Here is a 19,991-nt window from a genome sequence, read left to right on the forward strand (position 1 = left end):
AAAGGTGGTTTTTAAATTGAGTGTTTGAAAATGCCACTTTGAGAAAGTGGGCATTTTCTTGTTCAACCATCCTTGTGCCGCTGCCTGCCTGTAGAATCAACGTCTGGTTTAGTCTGACAGGGGCCTGTTTATGCATTCACTCAATACAGTCACAAAAAAGGGAAATGAGGTGTGCCCTACATATCCTGTTGGCCCATTACCAGGGTGATGGGTCATCCTGAGCAAGAGTGGTAGGAGGAGCTACCACCTGCACCTCAATAGGACTGTACCTGACCTCTCCCAGTGCTGTCTCCACCCCCCAGGAGTGTGTCTGGAGCCAAGACTAGGCAGGACAAGAACGTGTGCACTACAAAGAAAATCATTTGAAGTATCCCTCCTTCAAGGCCAAAAGGAGTATAGATATTCGACCTAACACTTCAAACTTTAGAACACTTCTGGAGTAAGAGGACCTTGCCAAGAAGAAGATCTGAAGAGCCTCTAGGAGAAGTACTGCCCCTTTGCTGTGTGTTGCTTTGTTGGGTTGGTCTGCAGTTGCTGCTTCTATCTGTGGGCAGTGGAAAGGACTGGACTCTTACTTTGCTGCATCCTGCTTAAGAAGGCTCTCCGAACAGGGAAATCAACAGTAACCAACAGCCAAAGAGACCATAAAGCAGGCCCAAAAACAGCCAAAAAGCCTGCCCACACATTGACCTGTTAGACCAGCCCATCGGGAACTGCTTGGCTGCCCTATAGGCCAGTCTGACCCTGCATGCTGCAGATTCTCAGTGGCCTAATCAGAAACCGGCTTAACTAGCTGCAGCAGCAAACTATCAGTTCAGCTAGACCAGAAAGGCCAAAGTAGGAGTGAGTCAACTGGTACAGGCCAGACATGTGGCTTGAAACACAGAGCAATAAGGCACAGGTGTTGGCTCTGATGCCCGTGCAGTTATTTAAATAGGCAGTCCTAGCAAAAAGCCTTAAGAATGAGAGCGAAAATACACAGAGGTAGCAAAAAAGCTGTAGCCTCCCGCAAAAATCAGTAGGGTGTAAAGTATGTATTAACTTACCTATGTCTGCAATAAAACTGCCAGGCTTTTGATCCAAAAGAAATTGACGAACTTTAGGCCAGGCCTTGCTCTGGAGGTCACTGAAATAGGAAGCTGTGCTTTCATACACTCTGTGCACGTGCTGCTTTTCTAGCTCGTTAGCCTCATGTTCCATGCTGGGAAGAAAAAATTATTTGGGATTAACATTCGATTTGGCTATTAAAAGCTGATGTGCTCTATGCAGAGATTGCATGCTTTTAGCTTGTTGGTGTACTAATCTTCAACAGTTAGCTAAAGAGATGTGTTAAAAATATCTACAAGAATAATCTACCAACTACATCTCTTGAGTGCGCTTAGTATTGTGCCACAAAGTGAGCAAATGTGAACTATTGCACAGTGTCCATGAAATTAAATGATTTTCAAGCAAGCGGCAGCCATAATAATCTAAGATTGCACTAGTAATATTCTTAGACTAGACAAGTTCAAGAAGTAAACTTTGAGGTGAATATTAGAATGGAGATGAGGAATCATTTTCTCCTTAGAGATTGTTTTCTGCAAGCACGGCTGTTTGACTTATCAACCTTGGGTCAAACTCACAAAGGTAATTTTCCAAACTGCTCTAGTACAAAAACATTTTGCACATGCCTTAACTCACAAACCAAACTATCACATGTGGTGCTACCGACATAGCTGCCGACTTTGGAACTGGTGCCCCAGGTTTGAGACTCAGTGTCGGCTTAACATCCAGTGATTCTGGGCAAATCACCAAAACTCCCCATGAATAAAGGAAAACATTAATCTGACCTTGTTTAATGTAATATGGTGCTCATTTAAAGTGCACAACTGCCCTGTAATCTTGTGTAATATAGCTTTTGTTCATGTAAAGCGCTCCAATACATTTGGGTCGAGTATCCACTACATTAAACAGCAAACGCAATTGTAATCCATGCATGCCCATGTATAGCACTGCACTTTAGAGCTAATTTCGATTTCAGTAGACAGATTACTCTGTCACAACAGTGGCGGATATATCATCCGCGAAATATAAGTCTCATAGGATGTTATGGGAATTGTTATTTCAATAGACAGGATATCATTACCGTTGAGATGGAGTAACCCGTCCGCCGAAATCTAAATCAGGCCCTTAGACTGAGCAATTGATAACTGGGCACTGAAGCAGAACAAACAAAATGGTAAAGTCCTTTGACATACCCGGGAAACATCCATTACAACGCAGTCATTACATCGCACTGCTTTTACAACGAGACAGCCTTTACATCATATGCCATTACAACGCATGACATTACAATGCATGTCACTAAAACGCAGGCCATTACAACACATACCATTACACCGCATGCCCTTACAACGCATTATAAGGTAAGTAATGGAGATTTTTTAGTTTTAGGGTGGGTATGGGTTTGAGGTAGATGAAAATAGTAATTTGTACCCCTACACTATCCAACACTTTCCCTACTGTTGGACTCACTTGAGTGAGAATAGTAATGTTTACCCCTACACTAAGCAACACGTACCCTACTATTGCCCTAAAAGAATTATGCATTGTAATTGTATGCGTTGTAATGGTATGTGTTGTAATGGTATGCATTGTAATGGTAGTTTTAAAAAATGCATTGTAATAGTAAAATCATGCGATGAAATGGTAGTTGCGATGTAAAAACCGTGTTGTAAAAGCATGTTTTGTAATTGTTTGCATTGTAACGTTATATATTCTACATCTCATCCATACTCATGATACATTACATACATGCCTGACAGGATTGGAGGAAACCCGGGCCTGTCACTAGGCAATCCTATCCATTACTATTCAATACATTGGACAATTCTAGAACCATAAATGGCATTCATCTCTGAAAGCTATAGAAGAGCTGGTAACATAACAGTTGCACAGCTTTTGCCTTAGCTAATGCTTGTTTACTTTCCAAATGTTTTATGTAAAACTATTACAAAAACAAAAATTCAAATATAGCTACCAGTGAATGTAAATGTATGTATGTAGCAGAAACTTACGCTCCTCATCCGCCAACCTCCTCACGGTCCCTCGCACATACAAGGTCTCCTGGGGAGACAAAAGATTCGCTGTTGCCTCGGCATGACTGGAACACTCTCCCTCCACAAATCAAATCCTGTCCATCACTGCTGGCCTTCAGGAAACTACTAAAGACTTGGCTATTCACCCAATGAGCAGCAATCCGCCTCACTACCACCTCCTCCGTCCTTAGCGCCGAGACACCCATGGGTATTTTCGCGGACTACAAATTGCCTTAATAAAATGCATGTGAACGCACTGCTGGTCCTCTTTAAATGTTTTGTAAAAGTGTAACAAAAAAAGTAAAGATGGTCAATTGTGCATCTGCACTGGCAGCTACTTCTGGAAAGGTTTTTAAAAAGTAGAACTAAAAACATTAAAAGATGGCCACTGTCACTGAGCACACATAGGCTGCCTTCTTTGAATGGTTTCAAAGCCGATTCAATGATGTGCTGATTGTAGTACTCAGGCAGGATGCCCATGACAATGTCTGGGCAGCTGCCAGGCCGTTGCAAAGCAAAAAACAAAGGTAAAATAAAATATATTTATTATTTTATTTTCTTAAAAGAAAACAGTGGCCTCCCAGTACCTGGCACTAATGTGTACTATTTTCTGTGTGACTGACAATATTGCACTTGAGCAGTATGCCAACACTATCACAGAATGGAAAGAATGGCTGAAAAGGGTAGACTATTGCCCCATATCAAAACTCAAGCTTAGGTTGGTTAACGGGTAGCAACGTAAGCACAATAAACACTTAAATGGTTCACGTCCACACTTAAATAGCTCACAATAAATTAGATGCTCCAGTCAGTACAATTTACTCAACTGAATAGAACTTTTATTCAATTAAGTTCAGTAGGGCAGTAGGTATGCAATTAATAGCAGTCAAATGCAAATTCATCCAGAGTGGTGAGCAGAGCTTCACTATCATAAAACCACTATTATCTATAGTGCACAGGAAAAGGTCAGTGAAGGGAATCTCTGTACAATTGATCCTCAGAGTTGCCACGTTCTAGGTGTCTGGTCTAAACAGAAAGAGGGCTTGTTGAAGTGAAGATGTTGATATTTTGCTAATGTTGTCCTCGTGGCTATTTTTTCCAATTTACTCCGGTTGCAAGCTGCTTGTGAATCTCTCAACCCTTTAACGGCAGAAACGTATGGTACCAATGACATGTTGAGGAAAGAGAAAAGTAAACTCACTAAAAAAAAGGCTCTTTGGATATCATCTAGAAAGAGCCCCAGCCACTTTACTCCTGGATCTAACTATATATGTAACATGAAAGTCACATTATACAAAGAGGTATACCCATCGTGCCTTTCTGTTGTTTCTGTATGGAAGTTTTGTAAAACTTGTAGGTTGTGATGTTCCTTTCTGATAATGAAGGGCTCACTGGATCCAATTAGTTAATTACTCCACTTCAAGTAACCCTGTTTCATAGTCAACAGCTCTAATATGAGCATCTCATTTCACAAGCAGTCAAAACATGAGCATGGTAGAAAATCACAGGCTTAAGACAATCTTGTTCTTTTTTTAATAGCACAACTACAAATGGTCTATCTGGGGCATTGGTTTCCACAATAAGCTATGTGTAAGGTTTAAGAAGTCTTAATATAGAAGCTTCAGTAAAGGCCTTTTTTAACTATTGAATTGCCAGCCAAGTATTGATATCAGCTATATCCTTTTATTTCTTCAATGTGTTGGGTTTTATTTTATAAGCAAAATTCTCATTAAATTGGGAATAAATATTTTTCAACCATAAAAGATGGTGTTTTTGCCATAGTAGTTTGCTATGGCTACCCCAGGATGTCAGTCATCTTTTTGGATCCATAGAATCACTCTGAACTGAGAGATGATACCGCAAGAAATCAATATACTTTCTTTAAAAGTGGCATTTTTGTGTTTCACAAGAGGATTAAGCCGTAGGAGATCCAGGACAAATATTATGTGTTTGATGATCCTTTATATAAGCCAATTCACAATTGTAGCAGTGGACAAGATCACTGCACCCCCAATATTTTCCCTCTGTTTCTCATAAGGTGCTCTCTTTGATGAACCCAACTATAAATGGCCTCAAAACGGCCTCAAAAAGAGATTGTGCAAAAGCTCCAGATCCAAAGTCCACAATGCAACGGATGAAACGCTCCATTCAATCAATTCAACCTTTCTAATCTCATATTATGAACAGTGGCACAATCATCTTCATAGTAAAAAATGAGCAAAAATAACCAAGTTCAATAATTTGTATATTTAATATGATATGGCTTATTCTCAAAATGTTGTTGTCAAACAAAAATGATCAGCCTAGCCATCACGTTTCGTTCCTACATTCAGAACTTCTTCAGGGATTTGAAATACATACTTTACAATATTTTTATTGTATAAATATACAGTAAAATTATAAAAACAAGCTGTAATCATTTGTATATACATGTGTACCTACAATTCCTGGCATACAATATTAGAAACGTTTTAATGCACAACCAAATAGGCATTCATGTATTAATGTCAATAAAGATGGTTGCCAAAGTTACTTATGGAATTTCGAATATTGTTATCAATTTCCATTATACATTTGGGGCAAGAGAAAATAAACTCTACAAATGGAATTGAATAATTAGTTAAAGCGCATTTATGTATTGTCAGTAGTAACTCAGAAACCAAAATGCTAGCATTAACGATTGTTTTTCATGCAACTTATCAACTCTTAGTTGTTATCATTTTTCAGTTTGATTGTTCATTTTAAGCCTGAGGAGCAAATATTTTGCAACTGATTCCAAATTAATAGTTTGATCTCATCATCCTGCAGTCCTAAGTAACGCTCAGTAGCCAAAAGGTTTCTTACATAACAGTGACTGCATAAGAAGATGTGACATTTAGGGGTCGATTCCGATTCGGGAAACAAATCCGTATGATGATTCGAATTCGTAGCCGTTTCCGTACGAATTGTACAAATCCGTCCGAATTGTGTAGTACGATCCGTAGTAAAAAAATACGTCTGAATCGTTGCGAACCGTACGAAAAGCAAGGGAAGATCGGTACGATACGGACCCTGAAAGTGAACCATACGAATCGTAAACATGCTGTACGACCCGACAAGTATGATCCGGACCGGGGAATGAGTACGCGATTCGTACGGTAAACGTCACGTATGAGAAATTCGTATGGAGAGCCACACAATCACATAGGGTACAGTTCATACACCCCATGATCGTAGGGGTACGGTTCGTACACCCCATGATCTTAGGGGTACGTATCGTACACCTACGATCATGGGGTACAGTTCGTACACCCCATGATCGTAGGGGGACGATTCGTACACCTACGATCATGGGGTACGGTTCGTACACCCCATGATCGTAGGGGTACGGTTCGTATACCTGCGATCATGGGGTACGGTTCATACACCCCATGATCGTAGGGGTACGATTCGTACACCTATGATCATGGAGTGTACAAACCGTACCCCTACAATTATAGGGTGTACGAACCGTACCCATGATCGTAGGTGTACGAACCGTACCCCTAAGATAATGGGGTGTACGAACCGTACCCCTACGATCATGGGGTGTACCAACCGTACCGGGGGTCTGTTTTGCACACACTTCGAGTCGAATTCTGCTTTTCCGAACATTTTGAGCTCTCGTAAAAAAAGAGTTGTACGGAGTGTTGACTGGATGAATCGTACTTGCTGGGTCAGAAAATGATGCTTCGATCCGTACGGACATTGTGTACTGCGCATTCCGAATGCGATTCGTGCGGATTATTGAGTCGTACGGGCTTTGGTACGATTCGGATGGAGAACTGCTTTGGGTACGTATCGTACTACATCGTACGTACGGGACGTTCGAGTGTACGATTCGTATGGGAATAATGCTCCGTACGGCTATTCATACGGGATTTTACCGAATAGGAATCGTCCCCTTAGTGTGCAGTTTACTTTGAAGTCTCTCATTTGAGTTTATTCTTTACCAATTGTGTTAGTAGCAACTTTCTTTTATTTAGTCTATTATTTGTTGCAACCTGTTTATAAATAACAAGACATGCATCAAAACAGTGGAAATTTAAATATTAAAATCATAAAGAGCCACTAATTTAGCAAATGTCTTAATTTTTTGTTATAGACATTGTTTTTTTATTTGCAATGTTAGAACAAACAGCAACTATGTTTTTTAATAGGTGCCAAATGGAATGGTAGTTTCAATTGAGGCCTTTGAGTCCAAGGGCTTGAATTAGAGTTTGGCAGACAGGGTACTCTGTCGCAAAAGCAACGGAATTCTCTGCCAGCCAAACCCTTTGTCTGACCGCCTCATTTGGAGACAATCAGAACTTAAGTATTCTGCCAACTAAACCCCTGTTAGCTCTGTCAATGGAATACTTCCTCCGATGGAGTAGGGGCAGTCAGATGAAAGACATTACACCTCTCACCCTAATTAGGGTGAATCGTATAATGTCTTGTTTTTCTGTACATCGCTGCCAGGAGCGACAGAAAAGAAATTATGACTTCCACTCTCTGGGAGAAAGAAACTCCCAAACGTTAGGGGTCATTATTTTTTTGCTTTTCAGATATAAACTCTAACAAGAGTTTGTTTTTGATAAACAAACAAAAAAAATCAACATTTGGTGAGCTGCTGTTAAAACCGACAGCAGACATCCACAAACCTTTTCATACATTTAAAGAAACTGCAATGACAGCAATTCCATCCATTTTGTAGATATGACTGCTGGGCTGGTGGTTATCTCTATATTTGACGGATAGTACTCCATCAGGATGGAAGAAGTAATGTGCTTCACCATCCTGATGGACTGAGTTCCATTCATCAAATTCTAAATCAGGCCCTTAGTCTCTTGGCCTCATTCAGAATCGAGATACACTCTTCATGCCACACAATCCAATAAGGCAAAGGCCTGAATTAAGGGTCCAACTTCACCTTGAAAGTGATCCAATAACGAGAACAATCCTTTTCCACAACAGTCGAAAGAGCAAGCAGAAGGGAGCCGTTGCACAGCTTTCATTTCTTTCCTTACAGGGAATAGGCATTGGCATTTTCTAATGGTCTCTGGGGTCTCAAATGACATGACCTGGATCAATACAATACAAGAATAACCCTGTCATATTGCAGATCTGCTTTTCAGCATTTGGAAGAGGACCCTCTTGTAGAAACTATTGGCATAGGTTCTTCAACAGGTAAATTAGGATCTGTGATAGTGCTTTCTGGTCTCTTGGTTACCTGAATTGAGGGTACTCCTCTGAATGCTGGGATATGTCCCCTCTTTTTCTCTGTCTTTCTTGCAGACAGTAGTCAATGAGTAACGAACTATTAACCAACTCTTTCACAGAAAAATGGGCAGGAAGACCGCATTAGCTCACACTTACTTTCATGTGGGTCCTTTTCACCCAGCCTGTCTCTCTAGCTAACTGACGGAAAGAAGCAATGAAAAGTTAAGACCTTCTGACTACCTGGTTTTATATTCCAGAGAATCCATTCAACAGAAATTTGTCACCCAGGGCACTGAAAAGCCTTTCAAAATGTACTCAAAGATCAAATTGATTATCCAAGCATGCATTAGGGAAGGGCAACATCAGAGAAGCCTGGTATAGGGCTGCTCCCATAAAGGAGCTAATAAATTATCACATCATAGCCGAATCTTGAGCAAAACATGTGGTGAAAAGCAAAATGTACAGTGAGGGAGTCCATGAACTCTTTTAGTATAGAATGATCGCTCAAAAATAACAAAGCGCATTAGAACTTACCACCAGCATGCCAGGGTTTAGCAGCCATGTTTTGTCGCAATACAACAGTTTCCAAAAGTAATTATCGGAGCTCCTGTGTTTGATGCTGTTAAGGTGCAACCCATATTTGGGTCCATAGCTCTGGATATTAGGAGACACTGGTATAGCAACATAAGTACAGGATCCATAGGACTATCCAACTGTTATTGTTCTGTCTTGTCCGATATAAGCATGACTCCCTTCCGTAGCCAATTTACATTACCATATAGGACCATGGGTGATGGGAGCAAGTGCTTCCATGAAAGGAACACAAGTAGTTAGGCTTGTATGAAGTTACATCAGAAGAAATGTGTGGCCAGAGAAATGTTCAGAAAAATCATAGGACTTTATTCTTCAGGTAGAGGTAAAAAGAAACTTCAGCTGGAAAAAATATATGTACAAAAATGTAGCCACCGAGCGAAAACACCTGAAGAAAAATACTATTAAACTGCTTTCCAATGCAGTCACCAGCTAGTTAATTTACCCTTTAAAGGTTTCATTTGGAAAGTTCCAATTACAAAAGAGGAATTGAAATAAAGAAAGTTTGGTTGCCATCTTGTCTTGGAATGGGAAGGTAGAGATAATTAGCAGACTTTGGAACTGGGGAACTAGGTTCCAGTCTCGGTATTGGCACAACATCTGTTGATTCTGGGCAAATCACTTAATCTCTCCTTGCCTAACAAAAATTATAAAGGTGACCTTCTGTAAAGTAACAGGTGCTCACCTAAAGCGCCCCTTTACCTTTGGGTCGAGTGTGTACTATATAAAACTTTCTAAAAAGAGAAAAGTTCTTCTGAGAAAAAAATCATCGCATCCACCTTCTTGGAATGAGCTGAAGAACTCAGAGGAGGATTGACCATGTGTGCTGCACTGGGTACGAAGAAGATATTTGTCATCTCTGCCCTGAGGTCTGATGTCCCTCAGTAAACCTAGACCCAACCCAAGACTCAGCCTCTATCGGATGCCCTCACACAACACAGAGATTAGTGCCGGAGGGCAGACAGCTAACCCTGACTGATGCCTCAGAGTCAGGAGGAGGAAGTGGTGATATATCGATCCAGGGAAGCAGGAGTGCAGCCCACCACTCTGACAGGTGAGAGCAGGACCCGAAGTTCTCAAGTCAAATGCAGGTGATGAGGTTCTATTCTATTCCCTCCCACCCCCCAGCATCTGGAAGCTACCCAACACAGCTGAATTATCATATCAGACAGGGACTGCTGCTTTGCTGGACACAGAATGTCAGGGATGAAATAGAGAACCATCTCCTGTGAAAATATGTTTGGCTGTGTTTTACAGTGGATTTAACATTGTCTAGGTTCCTTTGCTCATGTGTTCTATCTCGAAATCTCCAGACTAACTTGATGGAGCTAGCATGATACAGAGAAGGCATACAAAAAGAAGTCTTCCTCCTGCTCCATGGAAGAGCATGTGAATCTAAGAACCAGATGTTTAACACCAGGTTTTCAGTGCCTCAAATAGGGAGGAGAGAACAGAGCAGGGGTGCCGGCAAGAAAAAGAGGGACAATTATAGTTTCTGGCTAGCATTAATCCTTTTGAAGCAGCCCACAATCCTGGGCCTACAACCATTCAGTTTAATCCCAAAATAGGATTGCATCATACTTCATGTGTCCCAACACTTTTAACACACACCTCTCACACAATAAGTAAAAGATGGTGCCCACTTATAAAATGCTACGAAGATTTTATCAGCGAGAGCAGCAGGCAACATACTGGTATTTGGGTGCAGGTAAATAAGTTGCTCCCCTCAACTATAGATCAGTTAACACCATTAGTTATGTCATGAACACAGAAAGCTGTAGGTGCTGGCATGATCTTCGTCGCCAACTCTTGCACCCTGCATTGATGACATTCATTGATGACACCACAGCCAGGGCTAACTAAGGTTATTGATTTAGCTTTCCCTACAACTTAAGCGTAGCTATCCCTAAGCCAGTCAGACTCTAACTGACATGCTTAGAACGCTAGCCCTATACTTAGAACCCGGAACCCTTCTGCATTTCCAGTTCTATATGGCATAGTCACGTCACATTGCCTGCAGGCGTATAGCACTTGCTCCCCTTAACTATAGATCAGTTACCACCATTAGGTATGTCATGATCTTGCATAGGGGTAAAAGTAAGTTATGATGAAAGGAATGCTACCATAAGTAGATCCCTTTCATGTAGATCTCTACTTAACAGAGGGAAAAAAAATTGGAAAACAAGCAGGGGCCTTATGACATGGGACCCCAGTATGACAAATCTATCCATGTCATATAAGCTGATGAAAATGATGAAATGGCGATGATCATCATAGCATATGGATACTGCACAAGAGACTTTCAACGCTACAGAAATTATGACATTCAGAATGTTGCAGTATATATTGTTATGATAACTAGATGAACATTGGTAAAAACAAACAAGGAGTTTAATAATTTCCCATAATAACGATTTTCCAAATTCTTCCTTAGGGGGGTGGTATTGTTAAAAAAAGAGAAGTTGCACAATTGGAAGCAACCAAGGTTTGACAAGTGCCTTGTGTTTTTGTGTTATTTTATTTATTTTATTCTCACAAGTGAGTAATCTTGTTAAGTAGTTTTGTAGATGGGCGTGCTATATCACGGCATATTACTTCACAGGTTAGGTTGTATACTGTTCTGCATTCCCTTCTTGCATGGAAGGTATTGAGTTGAAAGGATTTTATGATAACCTTAAATTGTTTCAATATATGATGGCCCATCAGATTCCCAAAGTTCTTTTCTCCATTTCGCTTCTGAAGTCTGGGGTAGGACCTTCAGATATTCCGATCCCCATTTGTACAATGAAGCCAAGACTCTCTTAAAAGGTGAAACCCTGTTGTCTACCATGCTAACGCCAGAGAAGACTAAGGCTACAATATGAGGTCCCTGGTGCCATTCCTTTAAAATCTGCCTTCTCCACCCACAGGCAGTTACTCATAACAGATGTATCAGCATGTCCAAGTTGAGTCACAGGACATTGAAGGTGGATACCTGAGGGTTCTCGAAAAGAGTTCCTTCAGAAGTGAGAACTTCACAAATTTCGGTTCTATCATCCTTGTAATTCAGATTCTCCTCATAATTCCTAATTTCTCTGCAATTTCACATAGAAATTTCAGTCAAAGTCTTAAAGATAAAAGGGCATGAAAGGAGCACACATTTGTGAGTTTGGCATCTTAAGAAATATGCATAGTGTCCAAGAGATCATTAACAATGTGATTGTCAAACCACATATCAAGTGGCAGAAGCACATAACACACCATGTCACCCAAGTTAATGATAATATAATATGTGGTAATGTGTCCCTAAAAAGAGACACTGGAAACACAATTTGTTTATCACAAATGTAGTGTTGTCAGGTGGGCACATAAAAGTTACAGAGGGATATCAGCTACGTAAATAAGTCTGGTTCCGAAGACTCGACAGCCAAGTGGAAGAAATTGTGCAAGCTTGTCATCTTGGTCAATGTACTACGAAAGATAGGGATGTCGACGAGTTACACATGTTTCAATTGCTATATTCTGTATGGTCTGAGCTAGCATGTGATTTATATGGGCCATTAGATTCTGGACGATATCTGTTTGTTATCATTGATGAGTACTCAAGATTTCGAGTTGTGAAAATGGTGTAATCCACATCTACATCTGTGATACTTCCTCTCCTTGAAGATTTTTTCTACATGGGGTATACCCAAAATATTAAAGATAGACAATGGTCCACCTTTTAATGGAGTGAATTTGGAAAATGTCTTGAGTATATGGGAGTAATATATAGTAAAATTACTCCACTTTGGCCACTGACTAATGGAATAGTAGAAAGATTAATGGCTTATATAAAAAAATCTGTCACAAATGACCGTAAATCAAGCTTTATGTCAGGTTCTATGTGATTACAGAAATACACCTCATGAATCGAAAGGAAAATGTCTTTCAGAGTTGTTATTTGGACAAACCAGACAAGCAAGTTTGCCACAAGTGCCTTTGAAACGCCCTAAGAAACATGAACAAATTGCAAAGAGAGATGAGATGATGAAAGGAAAAATGAAATATGTAGCCCAAAGCAAACATGTTTAACCCCTTGGCTGCGGCGGTAATTCCGCCGCAGCGCTAGGGGGGAGGGGGAGCCGCGCGCTCTGTGCTTGTGACAGAGTGGTTCCGTCATGGCCCCGCCCGCTCAATAGAACGCACCGCGCAGGCGCGAAATCAGCGCCGCGCAGGCGCGGCGGCCGGGCCGTGACGGAACCACTCCGTCACCAGCACAGCGCGTCCGTGGCTGGTGACGGAGTGGTTCCTTCACCAGCATCGATGGTGTTAAGCAAGAAATTATTAGGTTGGAGATCTTGTTTTAGTAAGACAGCGCCAGATACAAATATCTATGTGCAGATTTCATTCATTTCCATTGGAAATAACATAAGTAAATGGGTCAGCAATCACTGCACAAAATGACAACCAAACAATAGTAAGAAACAAAGCACATTTCAAAAAGTGTATTACTCCAATTCAAGACCAACAAAATATAAAAGAGAAGGGTTATGTTTCTTTCAGAAGGACAGGAAGGACACTCAATAAACCACAAAAACTGATTGAACAGTGCTAAATTATTTTTTTATTCTATTTTCTTTATTGTTTCATTTTACCTTGCTTGTGTTTTGTGATGTAGTCATGGCCACATATAGAACGTTAGGGTTTGAAATAGAAAAGTGGTTAACAGATCTCAGGAGCAGAGCAGAAGTTGCTAAAGCGTGCCAGTAATAAACATGTTAGAACGATAAATCAGGCTCCACATTGTTACAACAACCATCCATTTATAAGCGACTATGGCAAATCATTGAGGAATTCCATTCCAAAGTGACAAGCCATGCATCCTTTCAATTGACACAAAAGCTGATAACACAGACAAAGAGGAGCATTTACAGCATCTGCAGCTTTCCCTTTCTACAAGAGCCTTAAACTGCACACACATCACCCTAAAAAGCCATATATATGTCTATTCATTTACTGCAATTGCAAAAGGGAAACCAGCCTTAACATACAAATAATACATGATGCAAGTTGCACTTCAGCATGTCATCCAAACACCACACACTGTCACAGGCAATGTTGCACCTCTTCCTTGGCCTCCATCTACCCAGGGCTCCCCATTTTGCTTATAATTGACCGCAGATCTCCTTTGCAAGCATTGCTGAGGGCATCCTACAATTAAACACCACAGAGCAAAAGTATAATATGGTATATGTACTGACACAAAACACAATCCAGAAAGCTATAGATGCGATCAAAGATTATACTAATGAATATCAATTCAATTCATGAAGCTTTATTCGGCACATATAAAATGATCATAAAAGCACATACAAGAAGAAAAACAAAAAGGGGTCGTACATATTAAAAAAGAAGAAAAAACACGTCAAATTTCGAATCACACATGATATAAAAATACATCAGTTTGAGGGCAATGAACAGCCGATAAAAGATACAGACATCATCATTTAAAAAAGCATACTTTTCCTGTTATTAATACACTTGATTAAAAAGGTTGCAGTAAAAAACAGATATCGACAGTTTGTAAGTTAAGAAGTAGACTCATTGCCTGATTAACTGTCAACTAATATCAATTCCAACAATATTGTGGCATACTAATATCAATGGGTGAATTATTGAAAGGTAAGTGCGTATAAGGAAGTATAGATTTCCTATTCCTAACTCCACATTTACCCACCTTGAAGATATATGTACCACATAGGTACATATATGTAGAATCAGGTATAGAAAATCGAGACTTACTTATCAGTCGATAATCTATTTTCGATACTCTGTCTCATTGATTTTGTTGATTCTATATTCATGGGGGCCACCATAGTCAGGCAGATATTCTTGCATCTTCATCTGGAAATCAGTAAGAGCCAAGGCCTCCCAGGAAAAGCAGATGACCTCTTACATGTCTGTATCGTGCTCCATAACATGGTTGTCAGCAGGTGACTAATCTTGGCTTATAGCAGCGAACCTCTACCATGGCTAATATCACAACTTCTATGGTAGGGGTTTGGAGCTGGAAATATGTTGATATGCACTTATGCCTGCACTATTTCTTCTGAGTTGTACATGGACACCAGGTACATTTATGGGAAAGTAAATATTCACCTCTGCCTCCTGTGGCCTGTCCTGTCATATTGTTGATAAAAAGCATTACATAATTCCTTCAAGTTTGCACAGCTTTCACATTGTACTCCTCGCACAGCTTTCATCCACATACTGTACTGTTAACTTGCATGTCACGTTGATTTCCCTCTCTATAACATGCTGAGACCCATGCAATGCTACTCACTCCTGCTGCGCTTGATACATTGAGGACTCATGTCGATTAAGTAGGACACTTTGACAGCATTCAGCAAGCTATGTGTGTCATCACTGTTTACCTCTGTCTTGCTCCACCTACTATTCTCCTCTGATGTGTATGACAGCAATAGCTCTGTGTTCTTTGCTGTGATATGTCCATCCTTCTAGCAGGAAATTCTGCCCATTGGCAAGGTGCCCTTACTGATGAACAATCAGTGTTAGTGTCCTTCCTATTCCAAGCCATACCTGATAACCTGTGACCCCAAAATGATCATCACAAGTATTTGCCCTATTTCCCGTGTCCACCTCATGCATGCCATCCAGTCCACTAACACCAACAGCCAATTCCCTTGCAGCTCTCTCAAACAGTGTGCCAGAATGTGTTTTGTCTGCTGCGTGGACCTCTATGCTTGGCCTTACGCTGGCTATATTGTGGCTCGAGGTACCTTCAAGCTGTGTTGGCATGAGATGTATTGTTGATCTTGGGTTTTTGGAAGCCCTCCTTTGGTGAAAGAGGGAGATGTCTAAAATGCCATGCCCGTAAGCCTGAGGTAAGGAGCGCACATTGACTGTGGTACATATAGCTGGTCAAAATTAACCACAAAGACATGAATACATATCCAGGTCATTGAAGTAGACAACAATATTGAGGTCATCAATGAAGGAGAATTGAATGGCGCAGGGGTTAGACATGTGTATTTAATGTGCCATTAGAGGCTGTTAATGTTGGTGATTTTCTGCAAAGCTGCTAATGGCCAGTATCAGATATGGAAAGCCATAATAGGAGTCCCCAAAGACTATTTTCTTTGTGACTGGTTGAAGCAGGACCTAGAGATTGTACTCATTGCTAAACGTGCTTCTGCAAGTAGGAAGAGCAGCATGTCATTGTTGTTGACAATTCCATCTCACACACATTAAACCAACCACGTAAGTAAACTTCAGAACCACTATAGACACAACAGAGCTGATTTAGGAGACATCTATCACTACACAGATGCACAGAGAGGGGGGGGCTTAAAGACAGTCATGTTGCTATGATACTGGACCTGGAAAAACTCCTGCCATAGACCTTGCAGAGTTGTGCCTAGCACTCACTCCTGACTCCAGTGCTACATATGATGCAAGCGTGATACCCTTTGGTGAAGATTGCTATCTTTCTTCTGTAATACTTTTTTTTTAGGAGATCTATATAGCGCAAACTGGACCCAAGGGCAGTGGATCACTTTACATGAGCACTAGATTACATTAGACATGGTCAGCTCTTATTTTTCCTTTAGACATAAGTGATTTAAGGGATTTGCCCAGAATCACAGGATGTTGAACCAAAGCTGGGACTTGAACCTGATTCCTCAGCTCCAAAATCGGCAACTCTAGCAATTAGGCCACATCTCCCAAATGGGAAAAAAGAATGCACATTGCAGAAATTGGCACTGACACATCCCTGCCAGTTGCTCCATTCACCCCGAGCCTACCTTACCCATTTAAGTACAGGCAGACATATATAGAGTATTAACAAGCACTGAAATTGTGGATCTATATCAGTCATGGTGGTTTCTGCAATTGAGCTCACATAAGTATACATACAATTACTTTTTAACTTCACGTCATATTGCTGAGCAACTGTGATGAAGTTTGAGGGGCAGTCATTTGAGCCCATTTCCGTATCAGACACATCTTGATAGGGTGTCTCATTTGCCAGCATGTGATCTTCGCCTGTGCAAAGATTTTATGTGGGTAGGCAGATGTCCCTTGTTCTTTTCCCAAAGATCTCTGTATTCGTATGTAAAGGTATAGGAGTTTCACATGAAGTAGATCTCCCCTGCAAGGGTGTTGATTTAATGTGTCGTAAAATTTGGCACCTTCCCAGCTGACACTTGTCTCATTTGTGGTGCCCTCAAGAATGCGGTCACTTGACGGTCACTTTTTTGTGGAGTTGTTGTCACTGTTCCTAAGGTCTGTCTGGTAAGCAATGACATAATTAATGCTTCATGATACTGGTGCCTTAAGATAGTAAACTGCCTTGTGGCGTGTTGTCCTCTTAAGGACTGTACTGAATATTCCCTTGCCTCACATGATAAGTTTGCAGGATTACCAGTGTGGTTGTATTAGCTCAGGCTTGTAGACACTTAGGAGTGTCCCAGGTTGGGTGTGGAATTGCTGCACGTGTATTCCAATTGTGCAGCATGTTCATTTTGTTTGTGATTTGTGGCACTGGTATGTACAAGACTAACACTGCACGAAGTGATGATGTTTCAATTGTGTTTCGACATGGTGCCCCAAGTGTACAACAGATCAGGGTCTTTGACCCTACTGGAGAGGTTAACTTCACTAGAGAAGGATGGAGACTTTAAATGCTTAGATAGTGTCAACTTGCAGGTTGCAGTAGGTAGTACCATTCCATAACATAGCACATCATCATGGCCATGCTACCGGAACCTGCAGTTGTTAAGTATGTGGTTGAAACTGTTGAAGGGGTGCCACTATGCCGACCCAAGATCAGTCTGATGACTGACAAGTAGGTGGCCATTCAGGGCTGACTTTAATGCTGGTGGCGCCCGGTGTGACAATCTTGTTTGCCCCCTCCCCCAAGATTCCCTCACTACCACACGGTAAAAGTGCCCCTCATCTCTCCATAGCCTATGTCACATACATTTTATTTGTTTTAAGGCACTGGTAAAGGGTGCCTTTACTCCTCCACTCAGCTATCAACATAAAATACAGATCTGTTCTTTGACGCAGGCATATTAACCCCCTGTGCTACTTTATGGCGGGTCAAAACAGTCAGTAGATACAACTTAGATCTGTCTCTCACTAGTTGGAACATTAATCACAATAGATATCTTAAAATGTGTATTGCTGCCTGAAAGCTAAACAAGGAACTCTGCAGTAGGTGCTTTTAAATCTTATGTTATTGCTAAACACAGCGCCCACCCATGATGTCAGTGCCCCCCTCCAGGTCGCCGCCAATTCACAGGACACATTATATTGCCAGTTTGTGACATTGATTGGGATGGTGTGATGATCGTGAGAAATATGACCATGGTGCTTCTTTTTGACACACCCTCAACTTGGGTTTTATGTTAGAATATTTTATACAGAATATCTTTTGACATACATATCATCACCTACATATTGTTTGCCGAAATATCGTCATGCGAAGAACTGTGAGCCCTGTTTTTTTAAGTAAAGTGCTTAGAGGAGTCGCCATCTTGAAAACATTTTTAACGTGTTACATGTTGCACGCGTGAGAACGCGCTCGTTGTGTGCGCAATGAACGCCACCATGGCCTTGACTGTTTGTGCTCAGCCGTGTGTGGGATGTGACTTGCAGCTTTTCACAGCATCCTTGAATTCGTCGACACGTCTGAAGTTTTCCTCGTACCTTGTAGAATAAAAACAGCCGACGTTGACATGGAGGAACTATTTGCTTTCGACATATATAAGTAAGGCATTTACCTCTAGAAAATCATTTGCTTGCATAATAAATGAAAAGATCCCACTGTCTGCAATCTGCAAAGTGAACACAGCGCTGCATGCATGACAAGGAGGACTCTTAACAATGCGCGTTAAGACTGCGTTCACATACTCTTTTTTTATCATTTTCTAAACCATCAAATCCTTTGTTGTTCTGCCTCGTATAGATTAGCCATTAAAGCTCTTAGGAAAGGTGATTGCCCGCTGCTACTTCCATCGTGAATCACTTTTCAATCTCCCACTGTTAACTCATGTAGCAGCTTGGCCTTGTACGTCGCAGTCCAATACACCTGAAAATGGCGCCCCAGATAGATGTTTAAGCCACAGCTTCTCTGTGATCGCTTGTGAATCACCCTGTGAGCGCCAGTTCAGTACAGAAAGGAATGTTAAGCCTGTGATTGCATCACCCGGCGGGCGGTTAAGTATCGCAACGCAGTTGGAGTAGTGTAAAGTGAATGAAGCCTGTTAACATACGTTGCTTCTTGGCCCATTTTGTGACAAAGACTGTGTAAGGAACAATATTCTGACTTCTATAAATATCACAATTCGCTGTTATGAAAAGGGTGATAAGGTATTTCAAAGGATATTTAATCACTTTTAGGAGGTAGCGCTTGGGAATTTGGTTGCGGTGCTCGAAGATGGATCAGTTGGGTAGGGGCAAATGGGCCTGGCTGAATGGCACGTGTGATGTGGCCGTGTGCCCGGTGGCTGAGTGGCGGTCTTTTCTGGGGACGGCGCGTGCACCGGTCGGGGAGATTTTCTGTCATGCATCTGGCGCGCGATTGACGGCGGGCCTGTTGTTGGCGGTGTTGTGCAAGGCCTTGGTGCGACTGGGTTTGGATGCCTCGGGCTTTGGGACCCACTCCTTTCGTGTTGGGGCTGCGACAGCTGCGGCCCGTTTGGGGTGGTCCTGGGACAGTATTAGGCAGATTGGACGGTGGAAGTCACGCTGTTGTGAGCGTTATGTGAGAAAGTGACCCGTTTCTAGTTCATCTGTTGGTTGCGGCATGCAGTTTGTGTTTCTGTGCTAACATATTTCTCTTCGTAGGTTGCGTGGGTGGACCGGGGACTAAGACGGTGACCTGGATTGTTGGGCACTCCTTCGTGCACTGGGCATCTAAATACGTGGAACAGCAGGTGTACGGCCGTAACCTGGGACTGAAAGCACAATTCCATGAGGTACACTGGTGGGGTAAAGGTGGCATGCGATGGGGGGCACTACTGCCCTGGCTCGCCGAAATGGTTCCGCAAAAGGGATGCCCGGACCTGTTGATTATTCACCTGGGAGAGAACGATCTGGTGCAGCTGTCAGGTT

The 19,991-nt window shown here is 41.5% G+C and overlaps 1 protein-coding gene across 4 annotated transcripts in view; it reads right to left on the minus strand.

The window, feature by feature from the left end:
• Positions 1-19,991, minus strand: part of TRMT9B (tRNA methyltransferase 9B (putative)) — a 226,311-nt gene that overhangs the window by 159,863 nt on the left and 46,457 nt on the right. Inside the window, exons 2-3 of one of the 4 annotated variants that reach the window (XM_078678157.1) lie at positions 3,057-3,105; positions 1,047-1,201 (exon numbers count right to left, since the gene is read on the minus strand). In XM_078678157.1, the coding sequence (XP_078534283.1) occupies positions 1,047-1,200 (154 nt within the window). In that variant the 5' untranslated portion in view covers position 1,201; positions 3,057-3,105. Of the gene's footprint in view, positions 1-1,046; positions 1,202-3,056; positions 3,106-19,991 lie in introns of those variants that run through there. The other 3 variants (XM_078678156.1, XM_078678158.1, XM_078678159.1) reach the window with 3 other exon arrangements.

This window comes from Lissotriton helveticus, chromosome 2_2 (genome assembly GCF_964261635.1).
Source record: "Lissotriton helveticus chromosome 2_2, aLisHel1.1, whole genome shotgun sequence".
NCBI classification, from domain to species: Eukaryota; Metazoa; Chordata; class Amphibia; order Caudata; family Salamandridae; genus Lissotriton; species Lissotriton helveticus.